The following is a 21,899-nucleotide window of genomic DNA, read 5'->3' on the forward strand; positions in this document are numbered from 1 at the left end:
CCTTCTGTCCCTTTTTACCTTGAATCATGGTTATGGTCTGGTTGTGTCTGTCGGCTGTGATAAGCTGAACTGGTCACAACATGGTTCTGAAAATGTCCACAAGTTTTAGCCTCATTAAAGACCTTGACTCCTTGGTGTACCAGTCACTGGCTGGAAATTCAACGAATTATCTGAGACTCTCAGTATCAGTTTCTTTATCTGTAAAAGAAGGTAGAAATATCTGCTTTGTAGTATTACTGTGATTTGTACACATTGCCTAGAGAATTGCCTGACTTCTAGTAAGTATTCTGTAAGTCCTAGTTAATTTATTTTATTTATATTTTGTCTTTAGCACTCATTTCAGCATAACTATATAGTAGGAATTCATGAATCTATGTTGAATGTAAAACAATAATATACCATTAAATGGGAACATTTAATTAGCTGTATTATCAATGCATTTAATCTCCAATTAGGTGTTTTTATTTTAAGGAAGCTACATAGTTCTTGCTTCTTAAATGGTCTAAAGGTGCCATTTTCTTGTAGTCTGTACTAAAATAAGAATCTCCTGGAAGAATAAATCAGATTGGTTCCATAAAGCCATGCACTTTTTTTGTGTTAATTTATAGGAATGCTCCTTTTAATTATCTGTCCTAAAAGGTTTCTTTTTTTTTTTTTTAATGTTTTATTTATTTCTGAGAGAGAGAGAGACAGCATGAGCCGGGGAGGGTCAGAGAGAGAGGGAGACACAGCATCCGAAACAGGCTCCAGGCTCCAAGCTGGCAGTCAGCACAGAGCCCGATGCGGGGCTCGAACCCACGAACCGTGAAATCATGACCTGAGCCGAAGTTGGACGCTCAACCAACTGAGCCACCCAGGTGCCCCTGTCCTAAAAGGTTTCTCAACTCTCAACAGATACGTGCTTATATAAATAAGCATTACACCCTGTTAGTTTTGACACTTGGATTTCTTTTTTAAGTTTTTATTTTAATTCTAGTTCATTAACATACAGTGTCATATTAGTTTCAAGTATACAATATAGTGATTCAGCACTTCCATTGAGCACTTCAATGCTCAGTTTGACAAGTGCACTCCTTAATCCCCATCACCTATTTAGCTAATCCTCCACCCACCTCCCCTCTGGTAACCATCAGTTTGTAATTAAGAGTTTGTTTCTTGATTTGCCTTTCTCTCTGTTTTTTTTCCCCTTTGCTTGTTTGCTTTGTTTCTGAATTCCACATTTGTGTAAAACCATGGTATTTGTCTTTCCCTGACTTATTTCACTTAGCATTATACTCACCAGCACTATTTGTGTCATTGCAAATGGCAAGACTTCATTCTTTTTTATGGCCGAATAATATTCCATTGTGTGTATATGCAACATCTTCTTTATCCATTCATCAATTAATGGATACTTGGGCTGTTTCCATATCTTGGCTATTGTAAATAAAGCTGCTATAAATACAGAGGAAGATGTATCCCTTTGAATTAGTGTTTTTGTATTCTTTGAGTAAATATCCAGTATTTATGTGATTGCTTGTTTATAGGGTAGTTCTATTTTTAACTTTTGGTGGAACCTCCATACTGTTTGCCACAGTGGTTGCAGCAGTTTGCATTCTCACAAACAGTGCAAGAGGGTTCCTTTTTTTCCACATCCTAGCCAATACCTGTCGTTTCTTGTGTTGTTGATTTTAGCCATTCTGACAGATGTGAGATGATATCTCACTGTACTTTTGATTTGCATTTCCCTGATGGTGAGTAAGTGATGGTGCACATCTTTTCATGTGTCTGTTGGCCATCTGAATGTCTTCTGTGGTGAAATGTCTGTTTGTGTCTTCTGCCCATTTTTTAATTGTGTTTTTTGGGGTGTTGAGTTGTATTAGTTCTTTATAGTTTTAGAAACTAACCCTTTATCAGATGTGGCATTTGCAAATATCTTCTCCCATTCCTTAGATTATCTTTTAGTTTTGTTGATTGTTTTCTTTGCTGTGCAGAAGCTTTTTATTTTGATGGAGTCCCAATAGTTAATTTTTGTGTTTGTTTCCCTTGTCTCAGGAGGCGTATCTAGAAAAAGTTGATACAGCTGATGTCAAAGAAGGTACTGCTGTGTTCTTTGCTACAGTTTTTATGGCTTCATGTCTCACACTTAGGTCTTTAATCCATTTTGAATTTTTTGTGTAAATGGTATAAGAAAGTGGTCCAATTTCATTCTTTTGCATGTTGCTGTCCAGTTTTCCCAGCACCATTTGTTGAAGAAAATGTCTTTTTCCCACTGGATATTCTTTCCTTCTTTCTTGAAGATTAATTGACCATATAGTTGTGGGTTTCTTTCTGGGTTTTCTATTTTCTTCTATTTAACTGTATGTATTTTTGCCTATACCATACTTTGGTTACTACAGCTTTATAATACAACTTGAAGTCTGGAATTGTGATACCTGTAGCTTTGCTTTTCTTTTTCAAGATTTCTTTGTTTTTTTGGGGTCTTTTGTGACTCTATACAAATTTTATAATTGTTTGTTTCAATTTTGTGAAATATACTGCTGGTATTTTGATAGGGATTGCGTTAGATGTGGAGATTGCTTTGGGTAGTATAGACATTTTAACAATATTTGTTCTGCCAATTTGTAAGTATGGAATGTCTGTCCTTTGTGTCATTTCAGTTTCTTTCATCAATATTTTATAGTTTTCAGAGTACAGGTCTTTCACCTCTTTGGTTAGGTTTATTCCTAGGTATGTATCTTATTATTTTTGGTATATTTGTAAATAGAATTGTTTTCTTAATTTCTCTTCTGCCTCATTATTGGTGTATATTAAATGCAGCAGATTTCTGTGTATTGATTTTGCACCTTGCAACCTTACTGAATTCATTTATCAGTTCTAGCATTTTTTTTGGTGGAGTCTTTCAGGTTTTTCTATCTGCAAATGATGAAAACTTTATTTCTTCCTTACCAATTTGGATGCCTTTTATTTCTTTTTATTTAAAAAATTTATTTTAATGTTTGTTTATTTCTGAGAGAGAGAGACAAAATGTGAGTGGGGAAGGGGCAGAGAGAGAGGGAGACACAGAATCTGAAGCTGTCAGCCCAGAGCCCAAGACAGGGCTCGAACCCATTAACTGTGAGATCATGACCTGAGCTGAAGTCAGACACTTAACCTACCCAACCACCAGGCACCCCAATATCTTTTTGTTTTTTTGTGTGATTGTTGTGGCTAGGACTTCTAGTACTCTGTTGAAAAGTAGTGAGAGTGGACATTCTTGTCTTGTTGCTGACCTTCCGGTATAAGCTCTCTGTTTTTTTCTGATTGAGGATGATGAGAACTGTGGGTTTTTTTCCATATATGGCTTTTATTATGTTGAGATATGTTCCCTCTAAACCTGTTTTGTTGAGGGTTTTTATCACGAATGGACATTCTACTTTGTCAAATGCTTTTTCTGCATCTATCGAAATGATATATGGTTCTTATCCTTTCTCTTATCAGTGTGATGTATCATGTGGATTGATTTGCAAATATTGAACCACTCCAGCAACCTAGAAATAAATCCCCCTTGATCATGGTGAATGATTTTTTTAAATGCATTGTTGAATTTGTTTTGCTAGTATTTTAGATTTTTTACATCTATTTTCATCAGATATATTGGCTTGTAGTTTTTTTTGTGTGTGTGATGTCTTTAACTGGATTTGGTATCAGGGTAATGCTTGCCTCAATAGAATGAATTTGGAAGTTTTCTTTCCTTTTCTAGTTTTTGGAATAGTTTCAGAATTATAGGTATTAGCTCCTCTTTACATTTTTGGTAGCGTTCTACCAAATGTAGGACCAAAGGTCTTGGACTTTTGTTTGTTGGGAGTTTTTGATTACTGATTTAATTTCTTTTCCGGTTATATGTCTGTTCAAGTTTTCTGTCTCTTCTAAGAATATATACATTTTCTTAGGTTGTCTAATTAATTTGTTGGCATATCATTTTTCATTATATTCTCTTATAATTGTTTGTATTTCTGTGGTGTTGATTGTTATTTCTTCTCTCTCATTTGTGATTTTATTTCTTTTTTTATTCATAAATTTGGCTAGAGTTTTGTCAGTTTTACTGATTCTTTTGCTTTCATTGATCTGTTCTTTTGTATTGGTTTTAGTTCCATATCATTTATTTCTGCTCTGATCTTTATTATTACCTTCATTAGAGTCATTTGCTGCATCCCAAAGATTTTGAACCATTGTGTTGTCATTTTCATTTGTTTCCGTGTACTTTTTAAATTTTTCTTTAATTTCCTTCTTGACCCATTCATTATTTAGTAGCATGTTATTTAACCTCCATGTATTTGTGATCTTCCCAGATTTTTTCTTGTGGCTGACTTCTAGTTTTATAGCCTTGTGGTCAGAAAAGATTCATGGTATGATTTCAGTCTTCTTGCATTTGTTGAGGCTTGTTTTTATGGAATAAAATGAGATCTATTCTGGAAAATGTTCCATGTGCACTTGGCTAGAATGTGTATTCTGTTTTAGGTGGAATGTTCTAATTATATGTTAAATTCACTTGGTCCAGTGTGTCATTCAAAGCCATTGTTTCCTTGTTCATTTTTTTGTGTAGATGATCTGTCTATTGATGTAAGTAGAATGTTAAGGTATTATTGTATTATTATTATCTATTATTATATTATTGTATTATTATATTATTGGTTAATTCCTTTATGATGTTACTGTAATTATGTTTATTATCAACTGTTTTATGTATTTGGGCCCTTGTATGTTAAGCACATAAATATTTACAATTATTAGGTCTTCTTGTTGGATTGTCCCTTTTATTAGTATATGGTGTTCTTCTATGTTACAGTCTTTGTTTTACAGTCTATTTTGTCTAATATAAGTATTTTTACTCTGGCTTTCTTTTGACAGCCATTTGCATGATAGATGTTTCTCCATGCCCTAACTTTCAATCTGCAGATGTCTTTTGGTATGAAATGGGTCTCATGTAGGCAGCATATAGATGGGTCTTATGGTTTTCGTCAGTTCTTTCGCCCTGTGTCTTTTGATTGAAACACTAAGACCATTTACATTCAAAGTAATTATTGATAAGTATATATGTATTGTCATTTTATTACTTGTTTTGTGGTTGTTTCTAAAGATTTTCTCTGATCCTTGCCATTTTTTCATGTTTTGCTGAATTGTTTAGTGATTTGTTTGGATTTCTTTCTCTTTATTCTTTACATATTTATTAGTAGTTTTTGATATACGGTTACCATTAGGTTTTATAGAAACTCTTCTGCTTGGATTTTTAAGGAAAATATCTGTATATCCATGTACATTAGATCCTTGTAATTACATTAAAAATCCTCTTTGCATCTATTTTATCTGTAAGTATTATTATAGTTATTCACTGTGGGGAATGTAGAGGTCCTTATAACCATTCTCAAAAAATGAATGTGCCATAATTCCAGTACTCTCTCTTATATGACCAAGTGCTCACTTAACTCTGTTTAGAGGTCATTAAAAAATCGCAGGCAAGAACTTCTGCTAAATTTTTAAATAGTATTTAGTAAACAATGACAAATGTTGATATAAATGTATCATAAAATCTTTATATCTAAGAAAAATAATATTAAACAACTAATATGAAAAAATTGGTAGCTAAATAACATTTCAGGAGATGGATCTACTGCATTGATAATTAGCATAATATTTGAATTGCAAAAAACTCTTCAATTTAATGACTACAGCTCTTTTTCACTTAAGTGTCCTAGAAAAACCTAAAGGTTTTCAAGCCAAATGAATTTTGTTTAGAATTCTGTTTGGAAAATACTTTTCAGACCATAAAGTTTGAATTGTATATCCTTATAAAGACAGATTTTTAAAAAGTTAACCCTTTAAAAAATTAACCCTTGAAGACTTAAAGGTATTACTATTTGACTTTGCTCATGAGTGGAAACTTTTCATCAAAAATATTACAAGTGGAGCTTTACATCCCACTTTACAAGTGGGTACATTGTCATGGACCCACTAAAAGGTTCACGCTTGTTAGGTCATAACTCAGAGCCTTATGTGTCCATAACAAAACTAACTTTCATTAGTGTAATATCTTAGTGTTAATTCTATAACATTGTGTTCTTCCTTATTCCCTTTGATATTTTTCCCAATATATTTTAGAAGAACTTATTAAACTATATATAATATACAGTAAATTACACATATTTGAAGGATACAATTTACAAAATGTTGGCATGTGTATACATAACCACCAAAGTCAATATAATGAACATTTCCATCACATTCAAAACTTTCCTCTTTCCCTTTTTTCATCTCTCCGTGTTCTCGTCGATGTCCTGCTTGCCCCTTCTCCTAGGCAGCCACTAATTTGCTTTCTGTTACTGTAGCTTCAGTGTGCTTTTTCTGGAGTTTTATATAAATGGAATTACACAGTATGTACCCCCCTTTTTTCTCCTGGCCTCTTACTCTGCATGATTATTTCAAGATCCATCTATTTTGTGGTATGAATAGTTTATCCTTTTCATTGCTAAATAGTATTTCATTGTATAGAAATGCCACAGTTTATTTATCCATCACCTAGTGATGGACATTTGGATTGCTTCCAGTTTTTGGCTATTATAAATAAAGCTGCAGTTTGTAGCTTTTATGAATAAAGCTGCTATAAACATTGAGTGTATTTAAAATTATTTTATTTTATTTTACCACTTATATGTTATCATGGCTGTCAACTCTTATCATTCAGCATTATTTCTGTGCATCTTCCCCAGCAACTTAGTAATTAGGGAAGACTCTGAAAATAGCTAACTTTATAACCCTTTTTCTGCATTTTAGCCATTTTGCTCATTTCAGGTATTGATTATAGGAAAGTTAAGCTCTTACTTTGAATTTTGAAATTCCAACAGTCTGGCCAGCATTATCTTACCTTTTATAATATCTCTAAATAAAAATATTAAATGTAACTGAATTAAAGCCTCTGGTCCTTAATTAACCAAAGAGTTTTGCAAATACATTTGCAAATACACTCTAAGATGGATATTTTTTCTATAGAGAATAAATGTTTCCTAATGACCATGTTTTATTTCCATAAGTAAATGTGGCAGTTGAATCTTTCTCAGTTTTCAAATTTTCTCTAAACAAACCCTATAATGCAATATTAAAAGAAAATTGAGACACATAATCTAATTCATGGGTTTTATCATTGAGAAACTTTTTACTGTTCACATTTTTATACTTTAAAAAATCTTATTACTTTAGATTTTACTTTTAAAAGGAATGTTTTATATGCAATAAAATTTCAATCTCTTGACTGAAATTCCAAGTCTCTTTTTAGAAAGGAAGAGGGGCGCCTGGGTGGCTCAATTGGTTGAGCGTCCGACTTTGGCTCCGGTCATGATCTCACAGTTTGTGGGTTCGAGCTCTGTGTTGGGCTCTGTGCTGACAGCCAGCTCAGAGCCTGGAGACTGTCTTTGGATTCTGTGACCCACTCTCTCTCTTACCCTCCCCTGCTCACGCTGTCTCTGTCTCTCTCAAAAATAAATAAAACATTAAAAAGAATCTTAAAAAAAAAAGGAAGAAAAAAGGATGAATAAAGAAAAATATGCAAAGTTTAAAATTTGTTGCCTTTCTACTTTTTTATTTTTGCTCTTGACAGTGTGTGTTCATGTGTATGAAGATGTGTCTGAACATACATGCACTCTGACACATGCATGTATGAAAACTATCATTGTAAAGCACAAGATATTAGCAATTTATTATTTATAAATGCAATAAATTTACATTCTACTGATGGAGCACCTGGGTGGCTCAGTTGGTTAAGCATCCGACTTCGGCTCAGGTCATGATCTCATGGTCGGTGGGTTTGAGCCCCACATCGGGCTCTGTGCAGACGGCTCAGAGCCTGTGGCCTGCTTCGGATTCTGTGTCTCCCTTTCTCTCTGCCCCTTCTCTGCTCATGCTCTGTCTTTCTCTGTCTCTCAAAAATAAAGGTTAAAAGGGGCGCCTGGGTGGCTTAGTCAGTTAAGCGTCCGACTTTTGCCTAGTTCGTGATCTCGCGGTTTGTGGGTTTGAGCCCCTCGTCGGGCTCTGTGCTGACTGCCAGCTCAGAACCTGGAGCCTGTTTCAGAATCTGTGACTCCCTCTCTCTCTGACCCTCCCCTGTTCACGCTGTCTCTCTCTCTCCTAGAAATAAATAAAAAATATTTTAAAAAATGTTAAACAATTTAAAAAAATAAATTTACAGTCTATTGAGAATGGAATGTTAATTTGGGGGTAATTTCTTTTAAAGTAAAATGGCCTTAGTTTTATTCACCTTCATGGTAAATATATAACCTTGGTACAAATATATGCACAGCTGTGTTGGTGTATCTTCTTCTTCTTTTTTTTTTTTTTCAATATTTTTATTTATTTCTAGGAGAGAGAGAAAGAGAGAAAGTCAGCACAGAGCCCGACGCGGGGCTCGAACCCACGAACCGTGAGATCATGACCTAAGCGAAAGTCGGACGCTTAACCGACTAAGCCACCCAGGTGCCCCTGTGTTGGTGTATCTTCTTAAAACACTAATCTTGTTACACATTTTTAATTGTGTACTAAGAAATTTTAACTATAGGTTGATATTAAAGACAATATAATTCCTTTCCTAGTAAAATTCTATATTTTCAAATATTAAATACTTTTAAGTATATATGTTTTGTTGAATTATTGACTTGGGAATATTTGTGATATCTTCAAAACTCTTTCATTGCTTTTTATTATACTTTAAAACTGATTGAATGTCTTTTGATCTTCCTTCTATAATTGGTAATTTTTCTTCTTATTAAGATATAATGAATTTTGTGTAGTTCCAGAATGGGAATCAATTTTGGTTTGTTTTCTTTTGCATATCCTTTTTTATAAATAAAAGCTTTATTTTCCAGGCCAAAATATGAGTTAACATTAGTTTTAGGCTAAGTAAAAAGCTAATATCAATTTTTTCTTTCAGATCTCTATAAAAATGGACTCCAAAGAGCTAACTTTGTACCATTTATTGGCATCCTAAAGGTAAGGAAAATCACTTACTTGTGTTCACTTATTAATATTATATTGGTTGAAAATTAAGGGCTTTTATAGGTTGCCTATGGTCTTGCATTCAAGCAGAATTCATTTTGATATTAGATAGTTATAGTCAAAGACACTTAAGGAGAAAAGAATGTTTTTTTATATAGTATTCATCAATGTGTACACAGGAGAAATTATAAAATATAGTCTAAATTATTGTCTAACTGAAACATTTGATAGTTTGCATTTATAAATCTTAATTTGAGGTTTGCTCATAAATATTATAGTGGAATGTTTAAACTTATACATTGATTTCTGAAAAAAATGTTTAATGTTCTCTATTTCTTTCAGGCTAATGGTCTTTAACGTGTTTTCTCAGCTATTAAAGTTGCTATTCTAGAGTAGCATTATTACAAAAATATTCTAATATATTTAAATGTGATTGCCATCAAGTTATGAAATTATGTCAAGTTGGGGCACGTAAATAGTTTAAATATTTGTGTGTATCATCACTGCATGGAGTTTGAAATAGTCTTCATTATCAGATGATTAAGAATAAAATAGCCTCTTTTTTCACTGTTAATTTAAATAAATTTTTATACAACTATTCAATAATTCTATATTTTACTAATATTTATTAAGAACCTACTATGTGCAAAGTGCTACTTTGGGCATAATGGGTAATGCAATCATGAAATAGGCTATGTTTCTTTCTCTCAAGTCATTTATAATCTAGGTGGGCATATAGTACATACACAAATATCTATAACACAAAGCTAAATGAAATACCAAAAAATATACCAAAAAGAAGCATATGTGCCAAAATATAATTCCCATAGTTCTTAGTAGCATAATTTTTCCCGGTCTATAGCAATATAACTAAAGAAGGGATGAAGTTGTATTATTTTTTAAAACCTAAAACCTCAAAAATTCTTACCAAGAAGGAAAAGCAAAACTACTTTTTTCTGCAGATATTCTAAAGATATAGTCAGACAATCTTTTTCATATTGTTGTTGGTACTTTATTCCCTGTGCTATACTTGGAAGAATTAAAACATGTATTTCCTTGAACAATTTTAGGTTCTCAGAGGCTTTTAATTTCTCTGAGATATTTATAGATGTAAGGAAAAGTACTCTTTGAAGATTTATGCTTTAGTCATTTTTTCCCCTTTATATTCATGTTTTGTGTTGGGGGGAAGGTAAATCTACAGTGTTTTCTTCATGCTGGGAATCCAAAGTAATTTCATATATGTAGATACCAAAATATAAACAAGGAAACTAAGAAAAATGGGTACTAAAAATAGTGTCTTCATGTAGCATAGAATATATAAAATGTAAAGAGAGAGGGCTCACAGGATAAAACAAGTTAAAAATTCTCAGGGAACTTTGTATGTATACTTTTTTTTTAAACCACAAACCTTATTTTTTGGCCAGTAACTTGTCATACTTTAATATATAATAGCATTATTAATAACTAAATTGGCCAGATTGGGTTTAATTTTTTCGCTTTCTTACCCTCATTTTTTTTGAGATGAAGGAACCTAAAGAGATAAATTATCCAAATTTGAAATTGAACAAGAACTAAGATAAATAATGTACAATTTGAAACTGAACACAAAATTCCTAGGAAACCGAATACTGTATTGGATAAGAAAGTATTTAAAATGTCCCATTTATTCAAAAGATTTTTCACATGTAACAAAACATCAGCCAGGTAAATACATGCTGTGGCTGGTTTCGCTGGCATATGAGGTTTCCTTTGTAAGGAAAATTTGTTTCATATGTATTTAAATGACATTTTGCCTCTTCACATATGCTAGCGAGCGTTACCCTTGTATTTTATCCCTGCTGAGAGAAATAGATAGAAGTCAGTCTTAAAATAAGTAGAGAACCTTGGTTTAATAAAAAGAGACTATAAACCAGATAGAAATTTAATTGGGGAAAAGGTACAGTGTATATTCACTTTTTCTGTTATGTTCTCTCCTATAAATCAAGTGGTAACAAATTGGTAATTCACTACAAGAACTTGTGATTTGTTGCTTGTAGTATATAACAAGAGCCTATATAAGTTCTTGGTAAATAATAATGTTTTTATAAGATAGTAGAAATGATGAGGAGGACTAATATGCTATTAAAAAACAAGATGTATTATATTCATACAATGAATTATTGTTTTGCCATTAAAACAATGAAATTTTGACATTTGCTATATTGTGGATGAACCTTAAAAACACACTAAGTGAGAGGAGTCAGAAACAAAAGGCCAAATATATGATTCCACTTATATGATGTGTCTAAAAACAGCATATTCAGAGAAACAAAAGTAAAATAGAGGTCACCAGGGGCTGAGAGGAGAGGGGAATGGGTAGTTATTATTTCATGGGTGAGTCTGTCTTTGGGATGATGAAAAGGTTCTGGAAATAGACATTAGTCATGGTTGTATAACATTGTGACTGTACTTAATGCCATTGAATTGCACACTTAAAATGATTAAGATGATAATGTTTTTGTTATGTATATTTTATCACAATTTATTAAAGAATAGAATAGAATAGAAAAAGTAATAGTACTGGAAAGGATATAGAAAATGTTCAGGTACATCTCCTCTAGGAAGCCCTCCTAGAGTAACTCCTTCAAACAAAGCAAGGCAAAACAAAACAAAACAAAAAACTAACCCTTACATATAATTTCCACTGCCATTTAAGTAGGGAGGCTCCAGTTTTGCTCTTACTTGCACTTTGTTTGAATTTATCTTGCTCTTCATTTTCTAATTTACTAAGATTAATTTTTTTAAAATCTCTTTTCAATCTTCTTTCCTAAATGCATTTAAGGCTATGTATTTTCCCCTAAATGGCTGCATTCATTACATTTTTATATTTAGTATTTTCACTGTTAAGTTCAAAGTATTTTCTAATTTCTATTGTGATTTCTTCTTTAACCCATGTATTACCTAGAAGTATGTTTCTTAATTTCCAAACAAGCATATGAAATTTCCTGTTGTTACTATTGTCTTAACAAATGCTTAATTGCACTGAGGTCAGAGGATATGTGTGCAACTTAAATCCTTTGAAATTTGTTGAAATTTGCTTTATGACCTAATATATGGACGATTTTTATAAAAATATTCTCTGTATTCTTAAAAATAATGAGTGCTCACGTACAGTTGTATGGGATAGTATATATAACACAGTATACCCATTAGATTAGAATTGTTAATTGTGTTATTCAAATTTTTATTATTTTTCCCCATCAATTATTATGAAGCTTATGGAAAACATCTCTCACTATGATCATGAATTTATCTGTTTCTCTGATAATTCTGTCATTGACCTTACATATTTCCAGGCTATGTTATAAGTTGCATGCAGATTTAAAATGATTAAATATTGCTTGTGAATGGAACTTTGATAATGAAGTTTTTTACTAAGTAGTGATACAAGTTTCTTTGTTTCAAACGTAGTCATAATTGTCTGTTGAAGCATTTGTGTCATGTCTGCTTTAAATTGCACATGCATTGGGTAATTTTATCAGATCATTCTAACATTTCTGTCATCTTGATGTTGGCATCTAGTGATTGTCTTTCTACAGTGTTAGATCTTCCTGGTTTTTAGTATGAATGAATTCCATTTCAGATTTGGGCATTTTCATAATCTGTCATGAGACTTTGTACCTTATTTTTTAAATCATTTTTTATTGTGATAAAATATATATAACATAAAATTTATCATTTTAAGCATTTTTAAGTGTACAATTCAGGTCCATTAAGCACATTCACATGGTTGGGCAACCATCATCACCACCTATCTCTAGAACTTCATCTTCCCAACTGAAAGTCTGTACTCATTAAATAATAACTCCCCATTCTCCTCTTCTCCCAACTCCTGGTAACCATCATCCTTCCTATCTCTGTGAATTTGCCATTTTTAGGTACCTTACATAAATGGAGTCATATAATATTTGCTCTCTTGTGTCTGGGTTTTTTCACTTATCATAATGTCTTCAAGGTTCATCCATGTTGTAGCATGTGTCAGATTCCATTCCTTTTTAAGGAATAAGTTTCCATTATACATATATACCACAATTTGTTCATCTGTTCGTTTGTGGATAGACATTGGGTTGATTTTACATTTTGGCTTTTGTGAATAATGCTGCTCTGAACTTGTGTACAAATATTTGTTTGAGTCCTTTTAATTCTTCTATGTGTAATCATTGTAGTTTTGATCCATGTTTCTAAAGTGATTAATGATGTGTGTGCTTATTGGCCATTTGTTTGTCATCTTTAAACTTGAGTTTTAGATGGCTTTTTGGGGCACTGTTCTAACAGAAAGCTAGGTAGTGTCTAATTATTGCTAGTTATAGATAAAAGTTCAGGTTCTTTATCAGCATCTATTGAGCAGCTGATCCTTGTTTCTGCTGACAGAGAGGTTCCACTGACATCACTGGCATAGGGAAGGTGGGGTGCTCATTATAGACTGGCAGGGATGAATATTTTTTTTTAAATATTTATTTATTTATGTAACCTGTACCTGTACATGGGGCTTGAACTCACAACTCTGAGATCAAGAGTTGCACATTCCACCGACTGAGCCAGGCAGGTGCCCCAGGGATGAAAGTTTCAGTTCCCTACTTAACCTTCTCTGACATCACTGGAAGGAGAGTTGGGGTGTTGCCTAACAGCCTTGTGAGAATGTATTTCTAGGCTCCACTCAGCCTTTGTTGGAATGAGTGGAGGTGGCACCAGAGTTTTTTCCCCACTCTGGTGTTTGCTGCAGTACAATTTATTGTTGAAAAGTTTCCTCTTTGCTATGCTGACTATTTCCTGGGTCCTCCTTTGTCCATGTCCACTGGTATTTCTGGGTTGCTGGCTTCTTCAGCTCCAAGTCTGAAATATATAACTTGAAAAGAAAAACAGATAACTCACCATTCTGTTGTTTCTCAGGTCTTGAGATCCCTACCTCTTTTTTGATCTTTCCACTTTTTAGTATGTTCCTATGTTTATTTTATATATGATCTCCAGGATTTTAAATTGTACATGTCAAAAGGGACAGAGAAAGGATATTTACTCCATCTTCCCAGAAGTAGAAGTCAGTTTATTAAATGTCCTTGTTTGCTAATTCCTTCATTTCTGTCATTTCTGGTTTTGTTTTTGTGTTCTGATTCTCCCTCACCCACCCCCGGTTATGGTTCTTACTTTCCTGATTCTTGGCAAGTTTAATAATTTGTGATTGGATGCTGGACATTGTAATGATTATATTGAATGTTACTTCCTTTAAGGCTGTTGAATTTTATTTTGGCAAGTGGTTAAGTTTCTTGCAGATCAGCTTTGTTTTTTCGAGGCTTTTAAATTAATGTTTATTTATTTTAAGAGAGAGAACACGAGAGTGGGAAAGGGCTTGATCCCATGAACCTGTGAGATCATGACCTGAGCTGAAATCAAGAGTGGGACACTTAACCAACTGAGCCAACAAACCCCTTGAGGTTTGTTTCTAAGCTCTGACAGTATGTCTCAAGTAGCCTTTACTCTACAATAATTTACCCTTACTTCTAGATGTGACCCTTCTAGGGTCTCTACTGAATCCCCTTAGTGTCACTGACTTCTCTGTACACTGGCTGTTGAGAATGTTTATATCTCCCAGCTTTGTGTGGATTGTTCTTTCCCCAGTCTTTGAAGTTTCACCTTATGCACATGCAATTTAATATTTAGCCAAAGGTTACATGCATTCCTGATGCAGATATTCTAGAGCTCTTTCTCTGCATAGCTTCCTTTTTTACTGAACTCTGCCATGCAAATCCCAACTACCTCAACTTCCTAAATCTCTGATCACTTGTCTCCCCAACTCATTTAGACTGCTGTGTTGCAGGCTAGAAATTACCTCTAACAGAAAGCCATGGGAAATGTAATGCTTTCTTGACTGCTTTATTTCCCACATCTCAGGGATTGTGTCTTCTTCTTGTATTATGTCTGATAGTAGATGTTTTATATTTTTTGTCCAGTGTTTAGTGCTTAATGGCAGGAAGGCAAAATTGACCTCTAAATACTCTGCCTTGACCAAAAGTAGAAGTCTCTGTCTTTTTTTAAAGGGTGTTCTTTAACCTCTATATTTTTGGAGGTTTTCCAGACTTCTTCCTGTGATTGATTTCAAGTTTCATAGCATTGTGATCTGAAAGGGTGCATGGTATGATCTCAATTTGTTTATATTTATTGAGGGCTGCTTTATGTCCCAGTATGTGATCTATCTTGGAGAATGTGCCATGCACACTTGAGAAGAAAGTGAATTCCATGGCCTCAGGATGTAGAGTTCTAAATATAGCTGTCAAATCCATCTGGTCCAATGTGTCATTCAAGTCCATTGTTTCTTTAATGCTTTTTCTGTCTGGTTGATCTATCCATCGCTGTAAGTGGAGTATTAAAGTCCCTGCTATTAGCACATTCTTATCTATAAGATTGTTTCTGTTTGTGATTCATTGTTTTAAATATTTAGGTGCTCCCATATTTGGTGCATAGACATTTATAATTGTTAGTTCTTCCTGATGGATAGACCCTGTAATTATTATATAATGCCCTTCTTCATCCCTTGTTACTGTATTTAATTTAAAGTCCAGTTTGTCTGATATAAGTATAGCTACTCCATCTTTCTTTTGACTTCCAGTAGCATGATAGATATTTCTCCATCCCCTTACTTTTAATCTGAAGGTGTCTTCCAGTCTAAAATGTGTTTCTTGTAGACAGCAAATAGATGGATTTTTTTTTCCATTCTTCTACCCTATGTCTTTCGATTGGAGCATTCAGCCCGTTGACATTCAGTGTTATTATTGAAATATATGGGTTTAGAGTCATTGTGTCCTTTGTGGGTTTCATGCTTGTGGTGGTGTCTCTGGTATCCTGCATTCCTTGCAACACTTCCTTTAGAGAGTCCGCCTCAGGATTTCTTGTAGGGCAGGTTTAGTGGTGGCAAATTCTTTCAATTTTTGTTTATTTGGAAAGACTTTTATCTCTCCTTCTATTCTGAATGACAGGCTTCCTGGATAGAGGATTCTTGGCTGCATGTTTTTTCTGTTCATCACATTGAAGATCTCCTGCCGTTCCTTTCTGGCCTGCCACATTTCAGTAGATAGGTCTGTCACCACTCAGATAGGTTTCCCTTTGTATGTTAGGGCCCTTTTCTCCCTAGCTGCTTTCAAAATTCTCTCTTTGTCCTTGTATTTTGCCATTTTCACTATGATATGTAGTGCAGAAGATTGATTCAAGTAATGTCTGAGGGGAGTTCTCTGTGCCTCTTGAATTTCAACATCTACAGTCCTCCCCAGGTTGGGGAAGTTCTCTGCTATAATTTGTTCCAGGACTCCTTCAGCACCTTTCCCTCTCTCTTCCTCTTCTGGAATTCCTATGATATGGATATTGTTCTGTTTGATTGTATCGCTGAGCTCTCGAACTCTTCTTTCATGTTCCTGGATCAGTTTATCTCACTTTTTCTCAGTTTCCTCTTTTTCTATAATTGTGTCTTCTAAATCACTTATTCTCCTTTCTGCCTCTGCAATCCGTGCATTGGACACCTCCAGTTTATTATGTATCTCATTTATTGCATTTTTTAATTCATCATAACTATTTTTAAGCTCCATAGTGTTTGTAGCCATAGTTTCTCTGATTTCCTCCATGGTTTTTTCAAGCCCAGCGATTAATTTTATGATTATTGTTCTAAATTCTTGTTCAGTTACATTGCTTTTATCTGTTTTGAGCAGTTCTTTAGCTGTCATTTCATCCTGGAATTTCTTTGGAGGAGAGTTCTTCCATTTTGTCATTTTGGTTAGCTTTCTATCTCTTGTTAATTTTAAAAGCTTGTTATACACTCTGCCCCTGCAGGTTCTGCTGTATTAAAAAGGGATCTTTGACTGTACAAGGCCTGTCTGTTCAGGAAGTGTTCTTTGAATGGTGTCTCTTGGTTTCTCTTGTTGAGTGTTTAGTTATTTTTGTTTCCCTACTCATAGAGGTATTTGGGACTCTCCACCATGTGTAGTTTGGCTTGTTTCTTGAGACAGCCCTGTAAAAAGAAAACAGTCAACCACAGTGGGAACAAAGGTACACAAACACACAGATAAGACCAATAAACACTCAAACCCATGCTCAGGTAAAAACAGCAACAACAACAACAACAACAACAACAAAACAGCTCTCTGGAGGGGATGGGCATGGTTTGGTGTAGGCAGGTCTCACCTCCACTGTGTCTGCTGGCTGCTCCCTGAGGCCCTGCCTTGGTGGTTGTGAGGAGAAGAATGATGTCGCCCCAGTCCCTTCTCAACTAAGAGTTGCAAATCCCTGCTTTGGGTCCGATCTCCCTGTACTGAGGATGTAGCCAAGGTGGGCTGAGTTCTATGTCCCAGTCCACGGGCTTTGTTTATACCGCCCTAAACAGTCCTGCAGATTGCTGCTTCCCTGCTGAGGGGGGGTTGGGGGGGTGGGGCTGAGTGGGGGGGGAAAGTGTCACAGCCTCAGATCCTCGGGGTTCAAGCACCATACAACCCGAGTGCATTTGGGAAGGTAGCAACTTCAGGTCCGCAGAGTCTGCGCCGCTGCTGTGGGCTGCTGGCGCCACAGCTGCCGAGTCACCAGGCTGTCGCCTCCAGGGATGGTGCCTGGAGCACTGCAGAGCAGTTTTTTCTGGCACCTTCTGGGACCGGGGGCACCTTGTTCAAAGTCAGCACCCCAGCCAGAACTAAAAAACACTCTTTCCAAACCAAGGTTTTTCTCTTCTCCAGGGACATTTCTATGAGCAATCTCACCTTCTCTTTTCTTTCCCTTGAACTCACAGCACCTCACCACCGCTGCAGGTTTATCACTCACAGTGGCTGCACACAAACTGGGTTCCCTCCCCTCCCTCTGTATCTCTGGGTCCCTTCCCGCTTTTATCTTCCCCAGTTCACACTCACACACTTATGAGGTTTCCTTCCCAGTGTACTCTGTCTCTTTCTCTTCCCAAACTCCTGTGGCTCAGTGTCCTATGACTTCAGGCCTTCTCTGTTTGAGAGATGAGTGCAGGCAAAATGCATGGAGCTCCCTACTTCTCTGCCATCTTGCCAGATCTCGGGATTCTCTCTCTCTTTCTCTGTCTCTGTCTCTGTCTCTCTGTCTCTCTCTCTCTCTCTCTCTGTCTCTCTCTCTCTCTTGCGCGTGCCCCCCCAGCTCATGTGTGCACGAGCGTGTGTGAGCTTTCTTATTCTTGCTCTCTCTCTCAAAAAAAAATTGTAAATACATATATATAATTTTTTAAAAATGAAATCATTGTGGTTGAAAGGAAAAGAGGACCAATTGATATTTTGAGCAGAAGAACAGTTTCTTAGGTTAATTTCAGCTAGACTATTATTATTGGCCTTCTTGACACATGAATTGCCTGGGAAGCATTGTTGCTCTTCTCATCTGATCAAGTTACAGCAATCTATGATATTTTGGACAGCTGTTTTATATTTGGGTAAAAATCTGTCTCTTTACCCCATCTCTTACACTTAAACAAACCATTGCGTCTGATGCATTCCATAATGAGCCCTTAAAGAGATAAATACTATTCATAATTTTTAGACTTAAAAAATAATTCTCCATGTGATTTTATTAACTTTCTTTTATCATTTTCTTTGCTTTCTTAAGATTTTATTTTTCAAGTAATCTCTCTACTGAACAGGGGGCTCAAACTAACAACCTCAAGATCAGGAGTCGCATGCTCTACTGACAGAGCCAGCCAGGCGTCCCTTTGTCTGATTTCCTTAATTACTTTAACAATGTGGACAGATCTAAAATAATCACCCCATAAGAAATGTTCCTTTGTAATATTGTATGTAGTGTTTTGCTATACGGTGATAGATTCTGTGATTGGTAATGTGGCATTTTAATTGGTTATTTATTTTTATTAAAAAGTTTTTTTAAACATATATTTATTACTGAGAAACAGAGAGAGGGACAGAGCACAAGAGCTTGGGGAGGGAGGCAAAGAGGGAGGGAGACAAAGAATCCAAAGCAGGCTCCAGGCACTGAGCTGTCAGCACACAGTCAGACAAGGGGCTCAAACCCATGAACCGTGAGATTATGACCTGAGCCGAAGTCGGACATTTAACCAACTGAGCCATTCGGGTGCCTCTATAATGTGGCATTTTAACTTTTATTCACACTAATGTTTTAGCAAACTGTCTTCTTTATTAAGTTTAAAATTTTCTATTTATAATTAAACGGTTAGAAAAGAAATTAAATGAGTTAGGTGTTTAATAGATTATGAAAATCACACCTATAAGCCGGTCAGAAATAACCAACAAGGCGTTCTACAGTATAATTTTCTCTTTGATGAATGTTAGATGACCAAATTATAGAAAAATAAGATACTAGCATTAACTCATAAATATGAATTTTCTTTTTCCTGATAAATAGTTGCCCATTGGGAAAGCATCATAATCTGATTTGGTTTAACATTTGTTGGGGTTTAAATATGCAACAAATAAAAATATTTTATAATCTAAAGTAGTAATAGTTTTATTATTAACATTTTTATAATTTTTTTAATGTTCAGGGAATACATTCATTTCTTCTACTTGATTGTTAATATTTCTCAGTTGTTATGCATCCTTTATCTAAAACCCCCCACTCCCCTCAAAATGTTATGTATTAGCTTTTGTTTTTGTTTCCTGAGGATTTTTTTAAAAGAAATCTTACAACTATAGTGAACTCTGAGAATATTCCCTTATTGCGATTTCTAGTTATAAACATTAAAAAAAATTGTTTATACCCTTAGGGTAAAACACTTTAATGCTTAGACAGCCCAGCTACCTGCATTGGGATTTATAGGATTTGCTAAGTTTATATTTGCCATTTTTTCCTGCCATAATTTTCATTTCATTAGTGAAGTTGATTTGTCAGTTTGTTCATTATAACTTTTAATACTAGAGCTTTCAGAGGGCTCAGTAATCAGAATCAGCTTTTGAGGTCAGTGTCAACCCCACAGAATGACCTCCACTATGTTGTCACCTGAGTCAGTGTAGCAAAGATTAACCCTTTGTTAGTGTGATAATGTCTTTACTTAGGAGTTAGCTTTTTATCCCTTAGGATGGAAAGAAACAAAATATGGAAAAGTAGTAGACTGAAATCCAGAATTAAAAAGAGTTATGACTTTTCCCTCCAAACCACAAAGTGTTCATTTGAACTTTAGTATTTCATGTTTTAAGACAAAAATATGAGTTATTGACTTGCAAAACATTCCTATAATTTGCCAATTTTTAGGCTAAAGAAATTAAGGAAATCTATTTTCATAAACCTATGTCGTATATGTTTGAGAAAATATATTTAAGCAAGTTGGCAATAGTAACAGGCATTAAACTTTGTGACGGTGTTTTTGTGCTGTGTCCTTGAAATGAATAAATATCTAGATTAAGAGTTGTAATGTGGATTTAAAATATAATTCTTGTTCATCTTGATACCAGAATGTACACCTTATGTTAGTCATGGCCTACCTATGGAATAATAATTTTGGGTGTATGCTTTTTAAAATAATACTTTCTGTAATTGTCTTATATAAGATGAAAACATGGATTTCCATGAAATAGACAATACATTATATTTATAAAATCATAAATAAAATATATAAATGGTATATTTATCAAACTGGACTAGAGCAGACTATTGCTTATATGTAAAATGTAGACTATTAGGTCTTGAATTCTCTTAGAATAATAAATAGTTCTTTTTGGCTAAATTACAAGAAATCAGTTCTTTATTGGTGAAAATGGTTGAAAGGAAGTGTGTCTTAAATATGAATTAGTTGTTTGACTCATGAGATAAATTAGTTTAATTACACGTGGCAGTTTTCTCGGATAGTGATGTAATGTGAAATAAAATTCTCCCTTTCCCCTCCATGAAAACTGAAGGCAATTAATAGAACTTTTAAGCTCTTTGTCGTAGGCCACCGTGGAGGTCTGAAGAGAAGAACTTTAATCCAATAAACATTTCATTTAGATCATGAAAAGAAAGCATGAGGAGACACTCCTGTAAGAGAGGGTGTTACTATGATTCCAACCATGAAGAGATGTGAGGAATTTGCCAAATTAACCAAGAAGTCCTCATATTTAATGCATAAATGTGTCAAAACTAACAGAATAATTATTTAATTTGCTTGAACTTTATATTGAGAAAACTCTAAAAAGCCACAACTGTTTTCTTCAAAGCCTTCACTGTTGGGCTGGATGGACAGGGCAAAGGGAGGTTGTGAGAAATCCAGATAGCAAATAACACTGGCCGAAGCTGGTCAGAAAAGGGAATAGATAATTAGACGTAATTAGCGTGTATGAATTGTTGTCTCTCTGCCCTTAGCTTGAATAAATTTTGAAGAAAAAACCCTGGTGGTGAAAATCCTTTGATGTAGGAAGAGTCATTGTGGCTTGGCAGCATAAAGGCAGTGTTTTATACTTCTTACATAATGGTTGTGATACAGAAAGAGTGAATGGACTCTGCACCCCCCTGTCTGCTTTATAGCAAGGACTTTTGGATTCTCTTGAAACAAAATGCATCACAAGTTTTCAGTTGTTAGTAATGAGGTAGCAGACCTCATCAGTGCTCGGAGGAAGCCATCTTTAGCTTTTGTTTAAATCTTAATCACAGTTTTTTTCTTTCTGGGAAATCTGTTTTTTTAAATCAACACTTCTTTTCCCTTCTTTGCTTGTACCTCCAATAAGAGGAAGGAATAATGATCAAGAAAGCTAAACAGAAGAGTTCAACAAAAATTATCACATAAAAGACTTACACATTTTTGTGATTTTAGTCCCATATGAAAAAGATGCTTGTTATATTCCTTTTTGCCTCAGATCGGTAACATTCTAGGAAGGTTGTTTTATAACAAAATATATAAGAGAACACATGGGGAATGATTTTAGATTAGTTTT

General features: G+C 34.6%; 1 protein-coding gene across 2 annotated transcripts in view; it reads left to right on the forward strand.

The window, feature by feature from the left end:
* The window catches only part of AFG1L (AFG1 like ATPase), a 193,709-nt gene that overhangs the window by 95,669 nt on the left and 76,141 nt on the right, over positions 1-21,899 (forward strand). For both annotated transcript variants that reach the window (XM_039237448.1, XM_039237449.1), the window contains exon 7: positions 8,936-8,994. In XM_039237448.1, the coding sequence (XP_039093379.1) occupies positions 8,936-8,994 (59 nt within the window). The remainder of the gene's footprint in view (positions 1-8,935; positions 8,995-21,899) is intronic.

This window comes from Hyaena hyaena, unplaced genomic scaffold (genome assembly GCF_003009895.1).
Source record: "Hyaena hyaena isolate Hyena2069 unplaced genomic scaffold, ASM300989v1 scaffold_123, whole genome shotgun sequence".
Lineage (NCBI taxonomy): Eukaryota > Metazoa > Chordata > Mammalia > Carnivora > Hyaenidae > Hyaena > Hyaena hyaena.